At 41.9% G+C, this 15447-nt stretch overlaps 1 protein-coding gene across 5 annotated transcripts in view; it reads right to left on the bottom strand.

Annotated features, from left to right (window-relative positions):
• Positions 1–15447, bottom strand: part of PRIM2 (DNA primase subunit 2) — a 310312-nt gene that overhangs the window by 233645 nt on the left and 61220 nt on the right. For 4 of the 5 annotated variants that reach the window (XM_077812653.1, XM_077812658.1, XM_077812656.1 and 1 more), the window contains exons 6-7: positions 10692–10787; positions 1330–1467 (exon numbers count right to left, since the gene is read on the bottom strand). In XM_077812653.1, the coding sequence (XP_077668779.1) occupies positions 1330–1467; positions 10692–10787 (234 nt within the window). The remainder of the gene's footprint in view (positions 1–1329; positions 1468–10691; positions 10788–15447) is intronic. The other variant, XM_077812657.1, reaches the window with a different exon arrangement.

Here is a 15447-nt window from a genome sequence, read left to right as displayed (position 1 = left end):
TGCTTGCTCATTCAAATTGAACAGACTGAGCAACACCAGGATGCAAAAATTCAAATCAAAACAAGTCAGAGGAATGCTACACACAGACTGCAAATAATGCTCTTGTGCATCCCACTGTCATAGGGGGTGAGAGAAAGAAAACCTAAACTATGTTCAACCACTCTCCAGATTCATAGATTTTAAGGTCAGATCTAGCTTCTAAATATGAGATGGGATTAGATAATGTGACACTGCTCTCCCAGGTCCCTCTACAGGCTGATGGGACAGAGAATGATTTGCCAAGAGCATCTAATCCTATGATTCTATCCCCTCCCTGCTCTTCCCCAGCACAGCATGGAAACACAAACTACCTCAAGATATAGCTTTTAGGGCTTTTTATGCAACGGTATTGCTGAGCGGAGACAAATAAGGTGCCATTTCAAAAGGGGCAACATTTGTTTGGTGCTCCAGTATTACATTGGAGGGGGAGGGTTTGAGATCTCCGTGAAGTCCTCCTACATCAGTGAGCACCTATTTTGTCTGAATAGGAGTTGTAAGGGTACAAGTTAGGAATTAGTATTACTTTAATTCTCACTTAAGATCACTCCCTGCATATTTCCTTCCTATCTACACCTACAAATGCTGCAAAATAGAGTAATATAAAAAAAAGGTAGTCATGTCCAGGGTTAACCTCTTCAATAAGAGTTATGTTGCTTTTCACATAAGAAATTACCGCTAAAACCTTGGGATGGAGATATGGGCAGGACCACCTGTTGTGTAAGAACGCAATTTATGCTATGGCTACACTAGAGAACTCTAGTGCAGCCGCTCTAAGCCAATGGGAGAGGGCTCTCCCATCGGCTTAATTACTCCAGCCCACGAGTGGCGGTAGCTATATCAATGGAAGAAGCTCTTCTGCCAACATAAGCACTGGTGTGGACAGCATGAATTATGTCACTCAACGGTGTGGTCAATGAGCGACATAACTTTTGTCAACTTAAGCTGTAGTGTAGCTATAGCCCTAAAGAAGGTAATTACTGAGACACAAGCCTAGTGACTATCTGAGCTATCACAAATGAGCATCTTCATTTAAACAGTCTAAAAAGGATATTGCCTTAACAATATCCATGGCAGAAGGTTCCAATTTTACTTAAAATTATGTTCCTTCAGTTCATCCTCACGAGTCTTGTTTAATTTATTTTACTTTAAGCACTGTAAGCAAATTTTGATAATGTTTAGCTGGAATTTTTCAGGTGAAATGTTCTGACCAGCTGCAGCATATTGTGCAGCGAGTGAATTAACAAATGGTCCCAAAGGTACAAAACTAGCTCAGAAAAAATGGGTACTTACCGCAAGGGCCTTAGACAGTTTGGTTCTGTAGTTATTTAAAACTATTGCAACTATGTCCGTATGAGGCACATATGCGAAGCCATTCAGAAGGTAAACTCTTCTTACTCTAAACAAATCCATAGCATCCTGTAAAGGAACCTGGATTTGAGATGGGAAGAGAAAGAAACCAAGTGTAGAGTAGCACTGAACTGAGAAGTGTCATGTTAATAGAGTCTACAGTTACACAACATCCACACAATTCAAGATTACACAAAGGGATTGCTAAAGGGAAACAAATGCTTGTTTTTAAATAACAACTCTCAAAAACTGAAGCCAACGTTTTCAAAATAAAAATGTCCTAAGTTTTCAGAAAAGCTAGCGTCTACTCTCAGCACATGGGAAAAAAAATAAGTCAGGCCACTTATTTATTGTGGGTACCTATCTTTAGATAACCAAGTTTAAAAATGTTGGGTTTGGATCCCAAATCATTATGAAAATATATAGGTAGACTAAAGGTTATAAATAAATGAATGTTACTTGCCTGTAACCAGAGTTCTTCGAGATGAGCCTCTATATACACACACATTTGTGGGATCATGTGGGACCTGTGCCACAAGCTTCCAGTACCTTCTGGGGCCAGTCGCCCCTCCCATCTTAGAAGGATCTGAGGTATAAAAGGGGGAGTGGCCCCAGCAACCCTTTAATTCCTGACACTAATTCAGGAATTTCTAAGCTGAGACTCCAAAGATGTAGGGAAGGTGAGCAGGGAGTGTGAATATACAGAGGCTCATCTCATTTTTTTGAGTGAACACTGCATATTCCCACTTGTTGGAGTTTAGCCAGCAGTACAGCCCCAGAAAGATGGGTGGAGGAGGTTTAGGTAAACAAGCACTGCAGAGCTGCCAAACAAGCATGAGCTCTGGACACCAGATCAAGAGGGAATAGAAGCGACAGATCTTGTTCTCCTAAACCTAGTCTTAATGAGAGAATACTTTTGCTAAAAATACAGGTTGCAGTATCATTCGTGCAACACGATGCAATGAAGACAGCATGGGGATCTGCCAGAGATGCTGCCATTGTCCTGGATGAGGACTGACAATTCCAAGAGGTGGAAGCCCAGCCACAGGTCAATGATTCTGTGATAATCATGAAACATAGTACAACAGATGGACAACCTCTGGACCACGACAGGTTCCTCACATTTCTCCTAGAGACTGACGAACTTGTAGATAAGCTTTGGTCTACTATAAATGATCACAAAGTTCTCTGAATATACCAAAGTATGATACCTGCCTCCCTGAAAATAAAGGAGGCCCGGGACAAAGTCATTGTAATGATCTGAAAGGGACTGAAATCTCAGACTGCTGGGATGGAGACATAGGTAGGACCACCTGCTCTGTAAGAATGCAACTTAAAAGGAGATAAATACTGAGACGCAAGCCTACTGACTATCTGAGCTATCAAAAATGGCATCTGCATTTAAACACTCTAAAATGACATCATTAGGTCTTCCCACTTAGGTGCTACCCAGATGGGAGATCTAAGTTTGATTAATGAAAAACGGAAGTTTTTGATCAGTCTTTTAGACCTCAGCATAACACTCAATCAATAGATCAAGCAACCTGGAGTCTATGTCAATGAGAGAAACTTCTACCCTGAGTAGAGACTCCCGCCTCATCTCACAGAAGGAGACCCAGTAGTTTGGAAAGCAGGACTTTATGGATATTAACATCATGATATTGAGATCGTTCTGCCAATCTCTAATCATGGCTAACAGCAGCAACTTGGTATCAACTGAACCAACACTCATAAAACCTCTTAATTCACTAGAATCAGTGGCAACATACAGAGAAGTTCTTGTTCTTGGTGCAGGAAAGGAGTGCAACATTGATGTTAGACTTTGCTTATCTTTGGATCAGAAGCATTCACAAACATGGTATCGCTACTAGAAAAGGACTTAATATTTATCCCACTTGTGGAACAAAATAATATAAGATGGAGCCCTTGCTAGAGCACTTGTACTGTTGAATAAAAAAGGAAAAACAAAAAGCAAAATCTACCATTACATCATCTTTTCCTGGTAGATGAGATATTTAACCCATCCAATAAAGATACTAAACTTTACGAACAAGAAATTTCCCGGACAACTCACTAAAGTAAACCCCTCTTTGGTGGTCTGTGTAATGCATTCCCATAATGCTATCAGAATTTAGACAGATTTGGAGTTTATGAACAGAAGGAACGCCTTGCAAGTCAAAGAAATAGCTCTAAGCCCAGTACCTTCACGTGGAGCCACATCTCCCACTGAGATCACAAACCTTGGAATGGACTGAAATGTAGCTGAAATATACCTTACACCTTCTAAGACTATTACTGCAGATGACAGGAAGGTGACAAGGGAACTCTCTGGAAGGCATGTTCTTCCCCTATCTTATGAAATACAGCATCTTGAAAGTACTTAGACATTGTGGCTCAGGTATTCCTAGTGTCAAGAAAAGATAGGAGAGTAATAAAGTGCCCTTGATGAGGCCTCAGATATTGTCTGGTATTAAATCTATCAAATAAATGCAGTAACGAACCCATCCACTGCAGGAACATTTGCAGGTCTTGAATAGATCAAGGCTTCAGTGAGCACCCATCTACAAAATGGGTATGGAAATATCCCTGCATGTTCAAAGCACTAGGGAAAACTCATCTGTCTATACACAGCCAGGCATTTAATGGAACACTTCCTGCCATAGAAAGGCCAAAGGGTAAGGTACAGTTTTATTGATGGGGTCTTTTTTTTAAAACTTCAGTCAGAGGTGTTTGTAAAGAGACAGATGTGACCTTGGCAGAAGGGGGAAGGGAGAAATACCTCTGGAAAACTTCTGGAGTTCTCTCTGGAACCGAGAGACAAATATGATGAACCTCCTGGAGTTAGTACAGCCATCCAGCATTTTGCCTCACGCCACACAATCCTGTTCATATTATATGGTAGATGAGAAATGTCATTCACACAGTAACCAGGAAACAAACCTCATGCACCATTAAGCATAAGTGATGGATGACAACCCTTAAGTATAATTTTTCCTTCCAAGATGTGAGGAATTAAAGCTATATTTATTAAGAACTTCTGATTTACTAAGAACTACTCCACTGGACACAAATGCTCTACTGGTTCCAAGGAAGGCTTGGTAAAGTTAAGGATGGGCACCTTTGCATGTTTCACCTACCTGTATAGGAGGCTACCAAAGACACTACCCAATCCTAGACACTGTGTATTCCATGGTGGAGCCAGAAGCAGACCTGAAATGTCTCTTTCCTGGCTCAGAGCAAGGAACAAGTTATAACCGAAGGTAGGTATCCCATAGCCCAAAAATTTTCTAATACAATTTCCTCCTTTGAGAGATCAGACAGCTCCATCAGCACATTTATGATATCAGATTCAAGGAACATCAGAGTAGTTTTCACAGACCCTCATAAAAAGCTCTAAATTTAAAATAAGACGTACACCACTGTCTTCTCTGCAGAACCTTGGCAATGCATTTGAGGGTTTCTAAGAGACTCTGGATACAACAGGCAGTCCTTTCTGGAGCACAAGATGGATCCTGTGACACAATACCCTGTTTCTCCTACAGAGGCTGTGTAGCAAAGAAATCCTCAAATCTGTTAATGTCAGAAGAAAACTGAAATGAGTCTAGTACCCTCACATCCTAAAGGGAGCCTCTGATCCCGGCATCAGTTCTCAGCCTATCAGATTCTCATAAATCTGGTTCTGGGCAGCTCAATTAGCCCACAGGAATGGGTTGGGAGGCCAAGAGTACCTCAGCAGTTCCTACCCAGAACCAAGGGAACTGACAGTCCCCAGACCAATTATATTGATTAATTACAACTTCTGACAGTAAAAGAGTCTAAGAATGGATCAATCTCCGTCCTCACCTACAGGTGAGGGTCCAACAGATGGAGCACTGGATGGGAAAACCTTCTCCCAGACAAGCAGGGTATGTCTGAGCATGTGCATCTGGAAATGGCCAAACAGGAAGCACAAGGTAAAACACAATAGCCTGTAACAGAGGTCCATCATTCCAGAACTATTCACAAACCTCTGACGCATTTCCCTTTTCCAGTGTTGAAAGGGTGTCCAACACTGATCTGCTTGCTTATGCCACTATGTTAGGCACAGAATAAGTTGGGCAAGCAATTCTGCAAAAAATCATGGTGTTGGAAAGGTAGTACCAGACTCCACTAACCTGGTCAGTTTCTGGGACTCTGTGGTACAGATTTCAGAGTAACAGCCGTGTTAGTCTGTATTCACAAAAAAAGAAAAGAAAAGGAGTACTTGTGGCACCTTAGAGACTAACCAATTTATTTGAGCATAAGCTTTCGTGAGCTACAGCTCACTTCATCGGATGCAACTAGACAAGTGACTCCCACTCAGAGATGTCAGATTTTCATGCTGGCTGGATCCCAGGTAATTGGATCCATTTCCTGGCACCCGTGCTTGGCAATCCATGTTTGACTGTTGAATCTGGATTCAGGCTCTGACCTTGGATCCATTTGAAACCAAAGCCATAGTTATCAGCCACAAAATTAAAAAAAAAAAAAAGCTATTTAGTAAGCTCTGGATCTGTACTCTGTTGTGGATCCAGGTTTTGCAGATCCCAGATATATGTTAGGCCACCAGATCAAAGCTCTGTGGATCCAGATCCTTAGAAAATTGGATCCAACAGCCAGAAAGCCACTTAAGGCACTAGGTTTCCTTGGTCAAACTGGACAAACCTAAGGACCTCAACAGTGCCCAGCCTGAGATGCCTCCCACATGCAGGGATGCAAGAGGCAGGCAAACCCACTCCTGTGGGACAATCTTTGATGCTGACACTGAACTTATTCAGCACCAATTTAATCAAGTAGACCTGAGGAGCCTCCCTCGTGAACCTGGGGGTGTGTTGGTCCTCCTGCTCTTCCACACCTACCCAGCATGCCTTTGTCTTGACATCTTCTCACTTCTTTAAAAGCAAACCTGATTAATTATAAACAAAATTTGCCTCAAAAAGGTAGGGGAAAAAGAGGAAAAAAAGAAAAAGCAATGAGGAAAGCATCAAGGACACTGTGTGCAATCCAAGTCTCACTGTACCTTCAGCAGTTAGAAAAGAACTGAAGGGTGCTTGGGGTCACTCCCCCTTTTATGCCCTCAGAACCCTCCGGGATGGAGGGAGAAGGAGGGGTAAGTGGCCCCAATGGACAATGCTTTCCAGAAGGCTCCAGAAACTCTCATGGCACAGGCATCTTGATCCCACAAGTAGGAATATACAGAGACCACCCGAAGAAGAAATATGAAATTTACACACTATTTTGTTTTGGTGTCTGGAAACTGGAAACAGACTCAAAATTGCCACCTTGTAATGGGGAGGTCTGAAAAGTAGAAAACTTGAAACCCCTCAGTTGACCACATGCTGCAAACACCCATTTCAAATCTAACATAACCAATAGTACTTGGAAAGCTTTAGAAACTCTTATGTAAACAAGAAACCCATATTATAAATTTGAACACAAAAAGCCAGCACATGAGAGAAGTCCAAGAACACAAATAGCATCTCATAACTCCACATACAAGTGATAGGAGGCTCCCTACAATCATTGCCACTGGGTGGATTGTTACAGATTGGTTCCTAACACCACAAGCAATACGTAAGCATGTAAAAAATATGTTTTCTTCGGTCATCTACTCCTAACATCCGTGAGCTTCCTCAATGACTGAAGAAATTTACTGCAGCTAGGAACTACTTTCAGGATTGGAAATTCCAGAAATATATATAAACAGTCCATGGGAAGAAAATACAGATGTTTCAGAACAAAATAAAAACTTCAGAAACCTTCACAAAATCCTGTTCCTTCTCTCTAAAGCATAACTGCAGTATGAAATTTCAAAAATACCACCAAGGGGATGACCTGGAGTAAAAATCATGATCTTTTCCTTTGACTGCACCTGGTGCAAATGCATGAACTATTAGAGATGCCAGAAACAGGTTTCTGACCAGCCCCAGAACAGCCAAATCCAGCCTCCCACCGCAAGAATTCTTATTCTGAAATGCCTTTTCAGAATGTATTCATTGACCATTCAGGAGCTGATGTTCAGTTCATAGCCTCCAAATGTTTTTGCTATCACAAAGCAAAAAGAGACATTCTGGATCATTTAGGATAAAGGACAGAACTGCGTTTTACAGACTTCAAGTTACAAGATAATTTCTCTGACCCTGACTGTCTTCATGGGGAATTGGAAGGGAGGAACATGAAAATGTAAGAAGCAAAGTTAATGTAGAAGTTTGTTGAATTTATGTGTCGTTTGTTTAACACTGTCTGGACCCATCTGGCTGTGACTGAAGTTTTCTCAGTGCCTTTGCAGAGTACTGCTGATGTCTTCCCCCACTTTTCAGTCTATTCACTAGAGGTAAATACACTTTAGACAAGGGCTCTCAAAAACAAATTTAGTTTCCTCTATATATACTATTAAACAAGTTAAATAGGCCAGTGGCAAAGTAGCTAACGAAAAAGGGACACATAGTGGTAAGAGCAGTTTACCACCTTTGATGTAAGTCACTCGTGTTGTAACTACTGCTGCTACTCCATGGATTTTCTAGCCACCCGAGTCCAAAATGGGGGAGATAGCAGTATCACTCTGTCTGCCCCAGTCCCACATTTGTGCTGGTGAAGAGAAGAGAAGAAGGGAGTTGCTGGAGGCACTTCTTTGCTAGCCTGACACGGGGGTTCTGGTAGGTGATGGTCTTGGCAACTTCCTCTGTGCAGAGCCTGAGATGTTGAGACCTATCCCATTTCCACCACCAAGATGCTCAAGCCTGCGGAGGGTCAAGTAGCTCTTCTTCAGACCTGAGATGTGAGGTGCGGTAAGCACAGTCAACTATCTTCGCAATTGTGGAAAGCCAAGGGGGTTCTTTGATTCTCTACTAAAAGCATTTCAGAGTGAGAGCGGAGGATGCTGAAAGATTCTGAGTGTCTTGACTGGCAGAGAAGGAATGTTTCCCAAAAGAGGGAAAAAACAGATTAAAGAATATTTAAATAAAGTTAGATATACTCAAGTCAGCAGGGCCTGATGAAATTCATCCTAGGGTACTTAAGGAATTAGCTGAAGCAATCTCAGAACAGTTAGCAATTATCTTGGAGAACTCATGGAGTACAGATGAGGTCCCAAAGGATTGGAGAAGGGCAAACACTCTGTCTTTACATAGGAAAACAAGAGGATCCAGAGAATTACAGCTTAGTCAGACTAACTTCAATCCCTGGAAAAATACCGGAACAAATTATTAAACAACCAACTGGTAGATACCTAAAGGATAACAGAGCTATAAAGAATAGCCAACATAGATTTGTAAAGCACAAATCATGCCAAGCAAGCCTAATTTCTTTCTTTGATAGGATCACTGCTCTGGTGGATAGGGAGGAATCAGTAGACATGATATATATTGATTTTAGTAAGGCTTTTGACACAGTCACATATGACATTCTCATCAGCGAGCTAGGGAAATGCGGTCTAAATGAAATTACTACAAAGTGAGTACACAACTGGTTGAAAGACTGTACTCAAAGAGTAGTCATCAATTATACGCTTTCAAACTGGGATAACGTATCTATTGGGGTCTCACAGCAGTCAGTCCTGTGTCCGGTACTCTTCAATATTTTTATTAATGATGTGAATAATGGGAGTGGAGACTATGCCTATAAAATGCCATTCTGGGGAGTAGTTGCAGGAGTGTTGTATGTAAGACAAAGGAGATAATTGTCCCACTCTACTCAGCACTGGTGAGGCCTCAGGTGGACTACTGTGACCAGTTCTGGGCACCACACTTTAGGAAAGATGTGGAAAATTGGAAAGAGTCCAAAGAAGAGCGACAAAAAGAATAAAAGGTATAGAAAACCTGACCTATGAGGAAAGATTAAAAAACTGGGCACGTTTAGTCTTGAGAAAAGAAGACTGAGAAGGGACCTGATAACAGTCTTCAGATATGTTAAGGGCAGTTATAAAGAGGACTGTGATCAATTGTTCTCACTGTGCACAGGAGGAAAGACAAAAAATAATAGGCTTAATCTGCAGCAATGGAGATTTAGGTTAGATATTAGGACAAACTTTCTAACTATAAGGGTAGTTCAGCGCTGGAACAGACTTCCATGGGAGGTTGTGAAATCCCCATCATTGGAGGTTTTTAAGAACAGGTTGTACAAACACTTGTAAAGGATAGTCTAGGTTTACTTGGTCCTGTCTCAGTGCAGGGGACTGGACTTCATGATCTCTCAAGGTCCATTCCAGCTCTACATTTCTATGATTCTATGAAAAGGAAAGGGAAAAGTACAACACATCAAAGACTCAAGACTGAAAACCAGTTTGAAGAGTCAGGTGGAAAGACACTGTAATCTGCAATCCATGACTACACTCCACTTCCCATTAGTAAAGGATTTTCTCATCCTAAAAATTCTTCCTGCCAGAAACAGGAGCTCCTCAGCACCAGATAATTCAAATAGCAGAATCAATAGGGAACAGTTGAACCACATAACCTAAGTTGGGAACCTTAGGGTTTAAGGTAGGAATATAAATATCGTTTTAAAAGTTAACCATTTAAACAATTAAAAATATTTCATTTAAACGGTTAACCAGTTAAAGGGCTGGCCGGGGCTGGGACCGGGCATGCTCTGGGTGGTGCGGGGCCACTGGGCCGGCCAGCCTGCAGGTTAACGTGGGTTAACCGGTTAAACAGGGGTGGGCAAACTCCGGCCCCTGGGCTGGATCCGGCCCGTCAGGGCTTTGTATCCAGCGTGCAGGATTGCCACCCCCGTGGCGCCACGGGCCCCACACCACTCTTGGAAGCGGCCGGCACCACAGCACCGCCCCCTGCAGCTCCCGTTGGCCAAGAACGGGGAACCGCGGCCAATGGGAGCTTCATGGGAGGTACCCACAGAGAGGACAAAGCATGGAGCCCTCTGCCCACCTCCCCACCCCAGGGGCCACAGGGACATGGTGCCGGCCGCTTCTGGGAGCGGAGCAGGGCCAGCGCAAGCAGGGAGCCTGCCTTAGCCCCACTGCGTGCTGCTGCCACCCCGGTGACGCTGCAGGTAAGCAACGCCAGGCTGGAGCCCACACCCCGCACTCGTCCTGCACCCCAACGCCCTGCTGCACTTCGCAGCCCTGCTGCACCCCAAGTACCTACCGCACCTCCTCCTGCACCCCAACCCCCCAGATGTGGCCCTCGGGCAAAAAAGTTTGCCCACCCCTGGGTTAGACTAATGCTTACTAGTTAACATGTTACATCCCTAGTTTAAGGAGGTGGAGACAACATGCAATTGTGACATTTACACTAAGTATTGTTACACAATTTCCATCAGCTTTAACTTACCTTATAAAATTCCAGTTCTTCTACTTTAGTTCCACCTAGGCCAGGAGTTGAATTTCGCAGTTGGACTGCAAATTTTTCTTTCACTTCTTTGCTAATCTAAAACAAAAACAGTTGTGTTTTTAGACTGATTATACATTTTAGATATCATTTCTTTACATGAACTAATCAAGAGTTTATGTTTTCAGTAATAATAAGTATGATATCCTTTCAGTTTGAAAAAAACCAAAATAACTCGGTAACCAATAAAAAGATCACCACAAAATTTTTAAGAAAAAGTGTTACTTGGTAAACATCTGAACAGTAAAACATGACTGGGAAGAATTCAGAAGAGGACAAAACTCTATTAAGGATACATCGACATGGTGATAAAAGCTCCATGGCAGGGCTCAGGCTGCAGGGCTAAAAGTTGCTGCGTAGATGTTTGGCTCTGGGACCCTCAATACTAGCAGTGTCCCAGGCCTGGGCTCCATCCTGAGCCTGAATGTCTACAGAGTAATTTTTCAACCCTGGAGCCCCAAACCCAGGAGTCCTGGGTTTTGCTGGAGAACAGGGTGGTGGGACGATAAGGTGTCTGGAGGGTTCTTTGGGAGGTAGGTGGGGCCTTGGGCGGCCCCGGTAATAGGGTGTGGTCTGGGGTTGTCCCTTCTGGTCTCCACTCCAACTGCAACCAGTTTTCTTCTTCTCTGCCACCTCCACCCATCTGGCTCCAATCTCTCCTGCCTCGATTAGAGTTTTGGGTTTCCCATCTAGGATGTCTCTTTCTATTTCCTCAGGAACACCCTCTAAGAATTGTTCCATTTGCATTAGGAAGGGCAAATTTACTGGAGATTCAACACTTGCTCCTGATATCCAGGCATCCCAATGTTTCACAATGTGGTAGGCATGTAGGGTAAATGACACGTCTGGTTTCCACCTTAGGGCTCCGAACCTCCGACGAGAATGCTCGGGTGTTATCCCCATTCTGACTCTCTCTTTGGATTTAAACAGTTCATACTTGTTCATGTGTTCTTTAGGCATTTCAGCAGCCACCTCAGCTAAGGCTCCACTGAGCTGCGGCCTCAGCTCTACCATGTATTGGTCGGTAGAGATGCTGTACCCAAGGCAGGCCCTTTTGAAGTTTTCTAAGAAGGCCTCAGTATCATCGCCTGCCTTGTAGGTGGGGAACTTTCTGGGATGGGAAGTGGTACCTGGAGAAGGATTGCTAGCGTTTGTTGGTATATTCTGCTGAGCCTTTATCTTTCTCCATCTCCTCCACATGCTTCCTCTCTTTGTCCCTTGCCTCCATCTCCCTCCTGTGGGCACCCTCCTGTACCTCCTTCTCCATCCGCATGAGTTCTATCCGTCTTTCATGTTCCTTTTGTTTTTCAGCAGCCTCAAAACTGGCTAATTCCAGCTTTTGTTGAGCCGTGGAGTCTGTCATCCTAACCTCTCTGTTTTTAACTAACTTTACACCCGAGGTTTAGAAATAAAACAAACAAAACTTGGCTTGTAAAATTTTGCTGTGCTGGAATAGGATACCTATTCTCTGATAGTGATTGTAAGCCTACAGAAAAAGACAATTCCCTTTGTCTCTGCTCTGGCCCCAAATCAAAGCAAAAAAGCTTTCAACTATTTCCAGTTGGAGACCTGCTTTCCAGCAGCCCAAAGGAAAAAATTTCCTTTTCATATCTGTGCTCCTTGTAAAAAAAAAAAAAAATCAAAATCAAAATCCTAAAAAAAAACCCTTACCACTTTTGTCTCCAGGCAAATGGGTAGAACACCCCCCTATTTACTTTTAGGGGAAAAAAACCTCAGGTTTGTGAAGACTGAATTTCCCTGCAGGAGGTTAACTACTCTGCCTAGAGGCAAAGAAAACCTGCAATTCACAAAGGTAATTCCCTTTTGTCTCTACTCTGGCCCCAAAGCAGAGAAAAAACTAGCTGCTTTCAGTTGGACCTCCTTTCCAGCAGCCCCAAAGGAAAAAAAAAATTATTTCCTTTTTAAAATCTGTATTTCTGGTTCAAAAAATCTCAAATTGATCTCAAAAGGATTTCAAGTTAATCCCATCACTCTGCCGCCATGTCAAGGTTCCTTCCCCACTCTGAACTCTAGGGTACAGATGTGGGGACCTGCATGAAAACCTCCTAAGCTTACTTTTACCAGCTTAGGTTAAAACTTCCCCAAGGTACAAACTATTTTACCCTTGGACTTCCACTACCACCACCAAACTTTATCTGGGTTCCTGAAAAAACGTAGTTTGGAAACTTCTTTCCCCCCCAAATTCTCCCAACCCTTGCACCCCACTTCCTGGGGAAGGTCTGGTAAAAATCCTCATCAATTTGCATAGGTGACCACAGACCCAAACCCTTGGATCTTAGAACAATGAAAAAGCATTCAGTTTCCTGACAAGAAGACTTTTAATAGAAGTAAAAAAGAATCACCTCTGTAAAACCAGGATGGTGAATACCTTACAGGGTAATTAGATTCAAAACATAGAGAATCCCTCTAGACAAAACCTTAAGTTACAAAAAAGACACACAGACAGGAATATTCATTCTATTCAGCACAGCTATTTTCTCAGCCATTTAAAGAAATCATAATCTAACACATACCTAGCTGGATTACTTACTAAGTTCTAAGACTCCATTCTTCTTCTGTCCCCGGCCAAAGCATCACACAGACAGACACAGATCTTTTGTTTTTCTCCCTCCTCCCAGTTTTTGAAAGTATCTTGTCTCCTCATTGGTCATTTTGGTCAGGTGCCAGCGAGGTTACTTTTAGCTTCTTAACCCTTTACACGTGCGAGGATTTTTCCTCTGGCCAGGAGGGATTTTAAAGGGGTTTACCCTTCCCTTTATATTTATGACAATACCTTTTCACATTTAATGAGTTATGGTCTGCTTCTTCATTTGCGGAATTGGAAAAAATATATTCAGCTAACTTTTAAGGTCAAACTTTATAAACATGGCACTATATACCCTGTTCTGCATTAAGTATCTGTACCATTTTCAGTCTTCACAATGTAATGAAATCTGGCATTGTACTTCCCCTCCCCCCAAATGTCAGTACTTTCAGTTGTCACATGGAAAAGCTTAGCAGAAGTAATTTTTTTCTTATGTATCCAGAATATTTGAAATAGTTTTATTTCGCAAACAAAACAATTTAAAGATATCCATTTTGTGTGGTTAATTTAATTGCAATTTCCATTTTGATGCAGGTTGACACAAATGATGACTAAAAAGTTATTCAAATAATAAATACATTTTTAATATAACAAAAAATACTTAGCAATTAAAAATTTAAATATTTGTTAAGCTAAAGCTATATAATTGCTTAAATAAGTGTGTATAGCTATAGTGCATCCTCCTGGTTAGTAAGATGTACTAAACTAATGTAAAAGCTATATTTAATTGTAAATAATCAAATCAATATTTTAATTGTTATACCAACCAATGGGAACCTCTCTCTTAAGGAAAACAGGAAGTCATAACACAACACATTAAGATCAATTATTTAAATCAAGGTTTTCTGCTTGCTAATCTAAAACATGGCTCAAATTGGTGATATAAAAATCAGTCAACCCTGAAAGGGACACTAATCGATGCTAGTAAGCCTGAAGTGAGGCCTACTAGTTTAGGTTTGTGTGCAGCCAACTTACGCCAAGGCTCCTAGGTTTCACTCAACACTGAGAAATGCATAGCTGGAAACCAATCTGGCTCACCTGTGGGTTAGCACTGATAAAATAGATGTTAAGTTTATCAGAATGTGTTTAGACTTGATGAAATGCTTGTAGGATGCTGAATGTATTGATCTCACTTATAACATCCGTATCACATGGTATAAAGTTATACTGAGTGTTTGCATTGTAAACCTCTCTAATCTGTAACTCACCAAATAGGGAAGAAGCATTAAAGTGCTAGTCCTGTACTCAAGGAGACCCATTGAAACCAAATGAGCCATTGTGAAACATCAAAGTTTGATGCCCAAACACCACACACACGAAGAGGAGAGGGATGCAAACACCTGTCCCATCAGTATGAACTCTGGGATAAGGGAATAAAAATCCATGACAGGAAGGAATTGTATCACTATGCTGCTTGGAATTTTGAGAGGGCAATATTTCTAAGCAAGGGATCCCCAAGTTGCTTGGCTTGGTTCAGCTCTAGAGGACACAGAAAGCTTGCACATCACAGCAGTTTCTGTGACCTTTTGGAACCTGACTCATTTGTGTGTGTATGTTTATCTGCTTTAACCTTGTAAATAACTTATTTCTTTTTCTTAGTTAATGAAACTTTAGTTCATTCACTATAGAACTGGCTATAGGGGTTGTCTTTGGTGTGAGGTCTAAGGTTCAAATGACCTAGGGTAAGCGATCCTTTGGGACTGGGATTAACCTGAATATTATTGTAAATTTTGGTGTAAGGGACCATCTATCACAAAGGCAAGCTTGCCTGGGTGGCAAGATAGACCGAAGTACCCAAGAGAACTGTCTGTGACTCCATGGTTGGGCTACTATAGTGCTTGAGGAGTTCACACTTGTTACTTGGTTGGTAAAATCTAAGTATAGAACTCAATCAATTTGGGGTTTGTGCCCTGCTTCTTGACAGTCTGCCTTCAGGTTGGCACTCATGCTCATAAGCTACTTCAGACAGCTTGACACAGACATCATTAAAATATTTATATAGCACAGTATGTTTTTGCATATTGATTTACAGAAATAGTCCCACCCTGAAATGTTGAAACATTAAGTAAGGCTGTGATTAAATATCTTTGACCT

Source organism: Eretmochelys imbricata, chromosome 3 (assembly GCF_965152235.1).
Source record: "Eretmochelys imbricata isolate rEreImb1 chromosome 3, rEreImb1.hap1, whole genome shotgun sequence".
In the NCBI taxonomy this organism is placed as follows: domain Eukaryota; kingdom Metazoa; phylum Chordata; order Testudines; family Cheloniidae; genus Eretmochelys; species Eretmochelys imbricata.
This window is presented reverse-complemented; position numbering and strand designations above follow the sequence as displayed.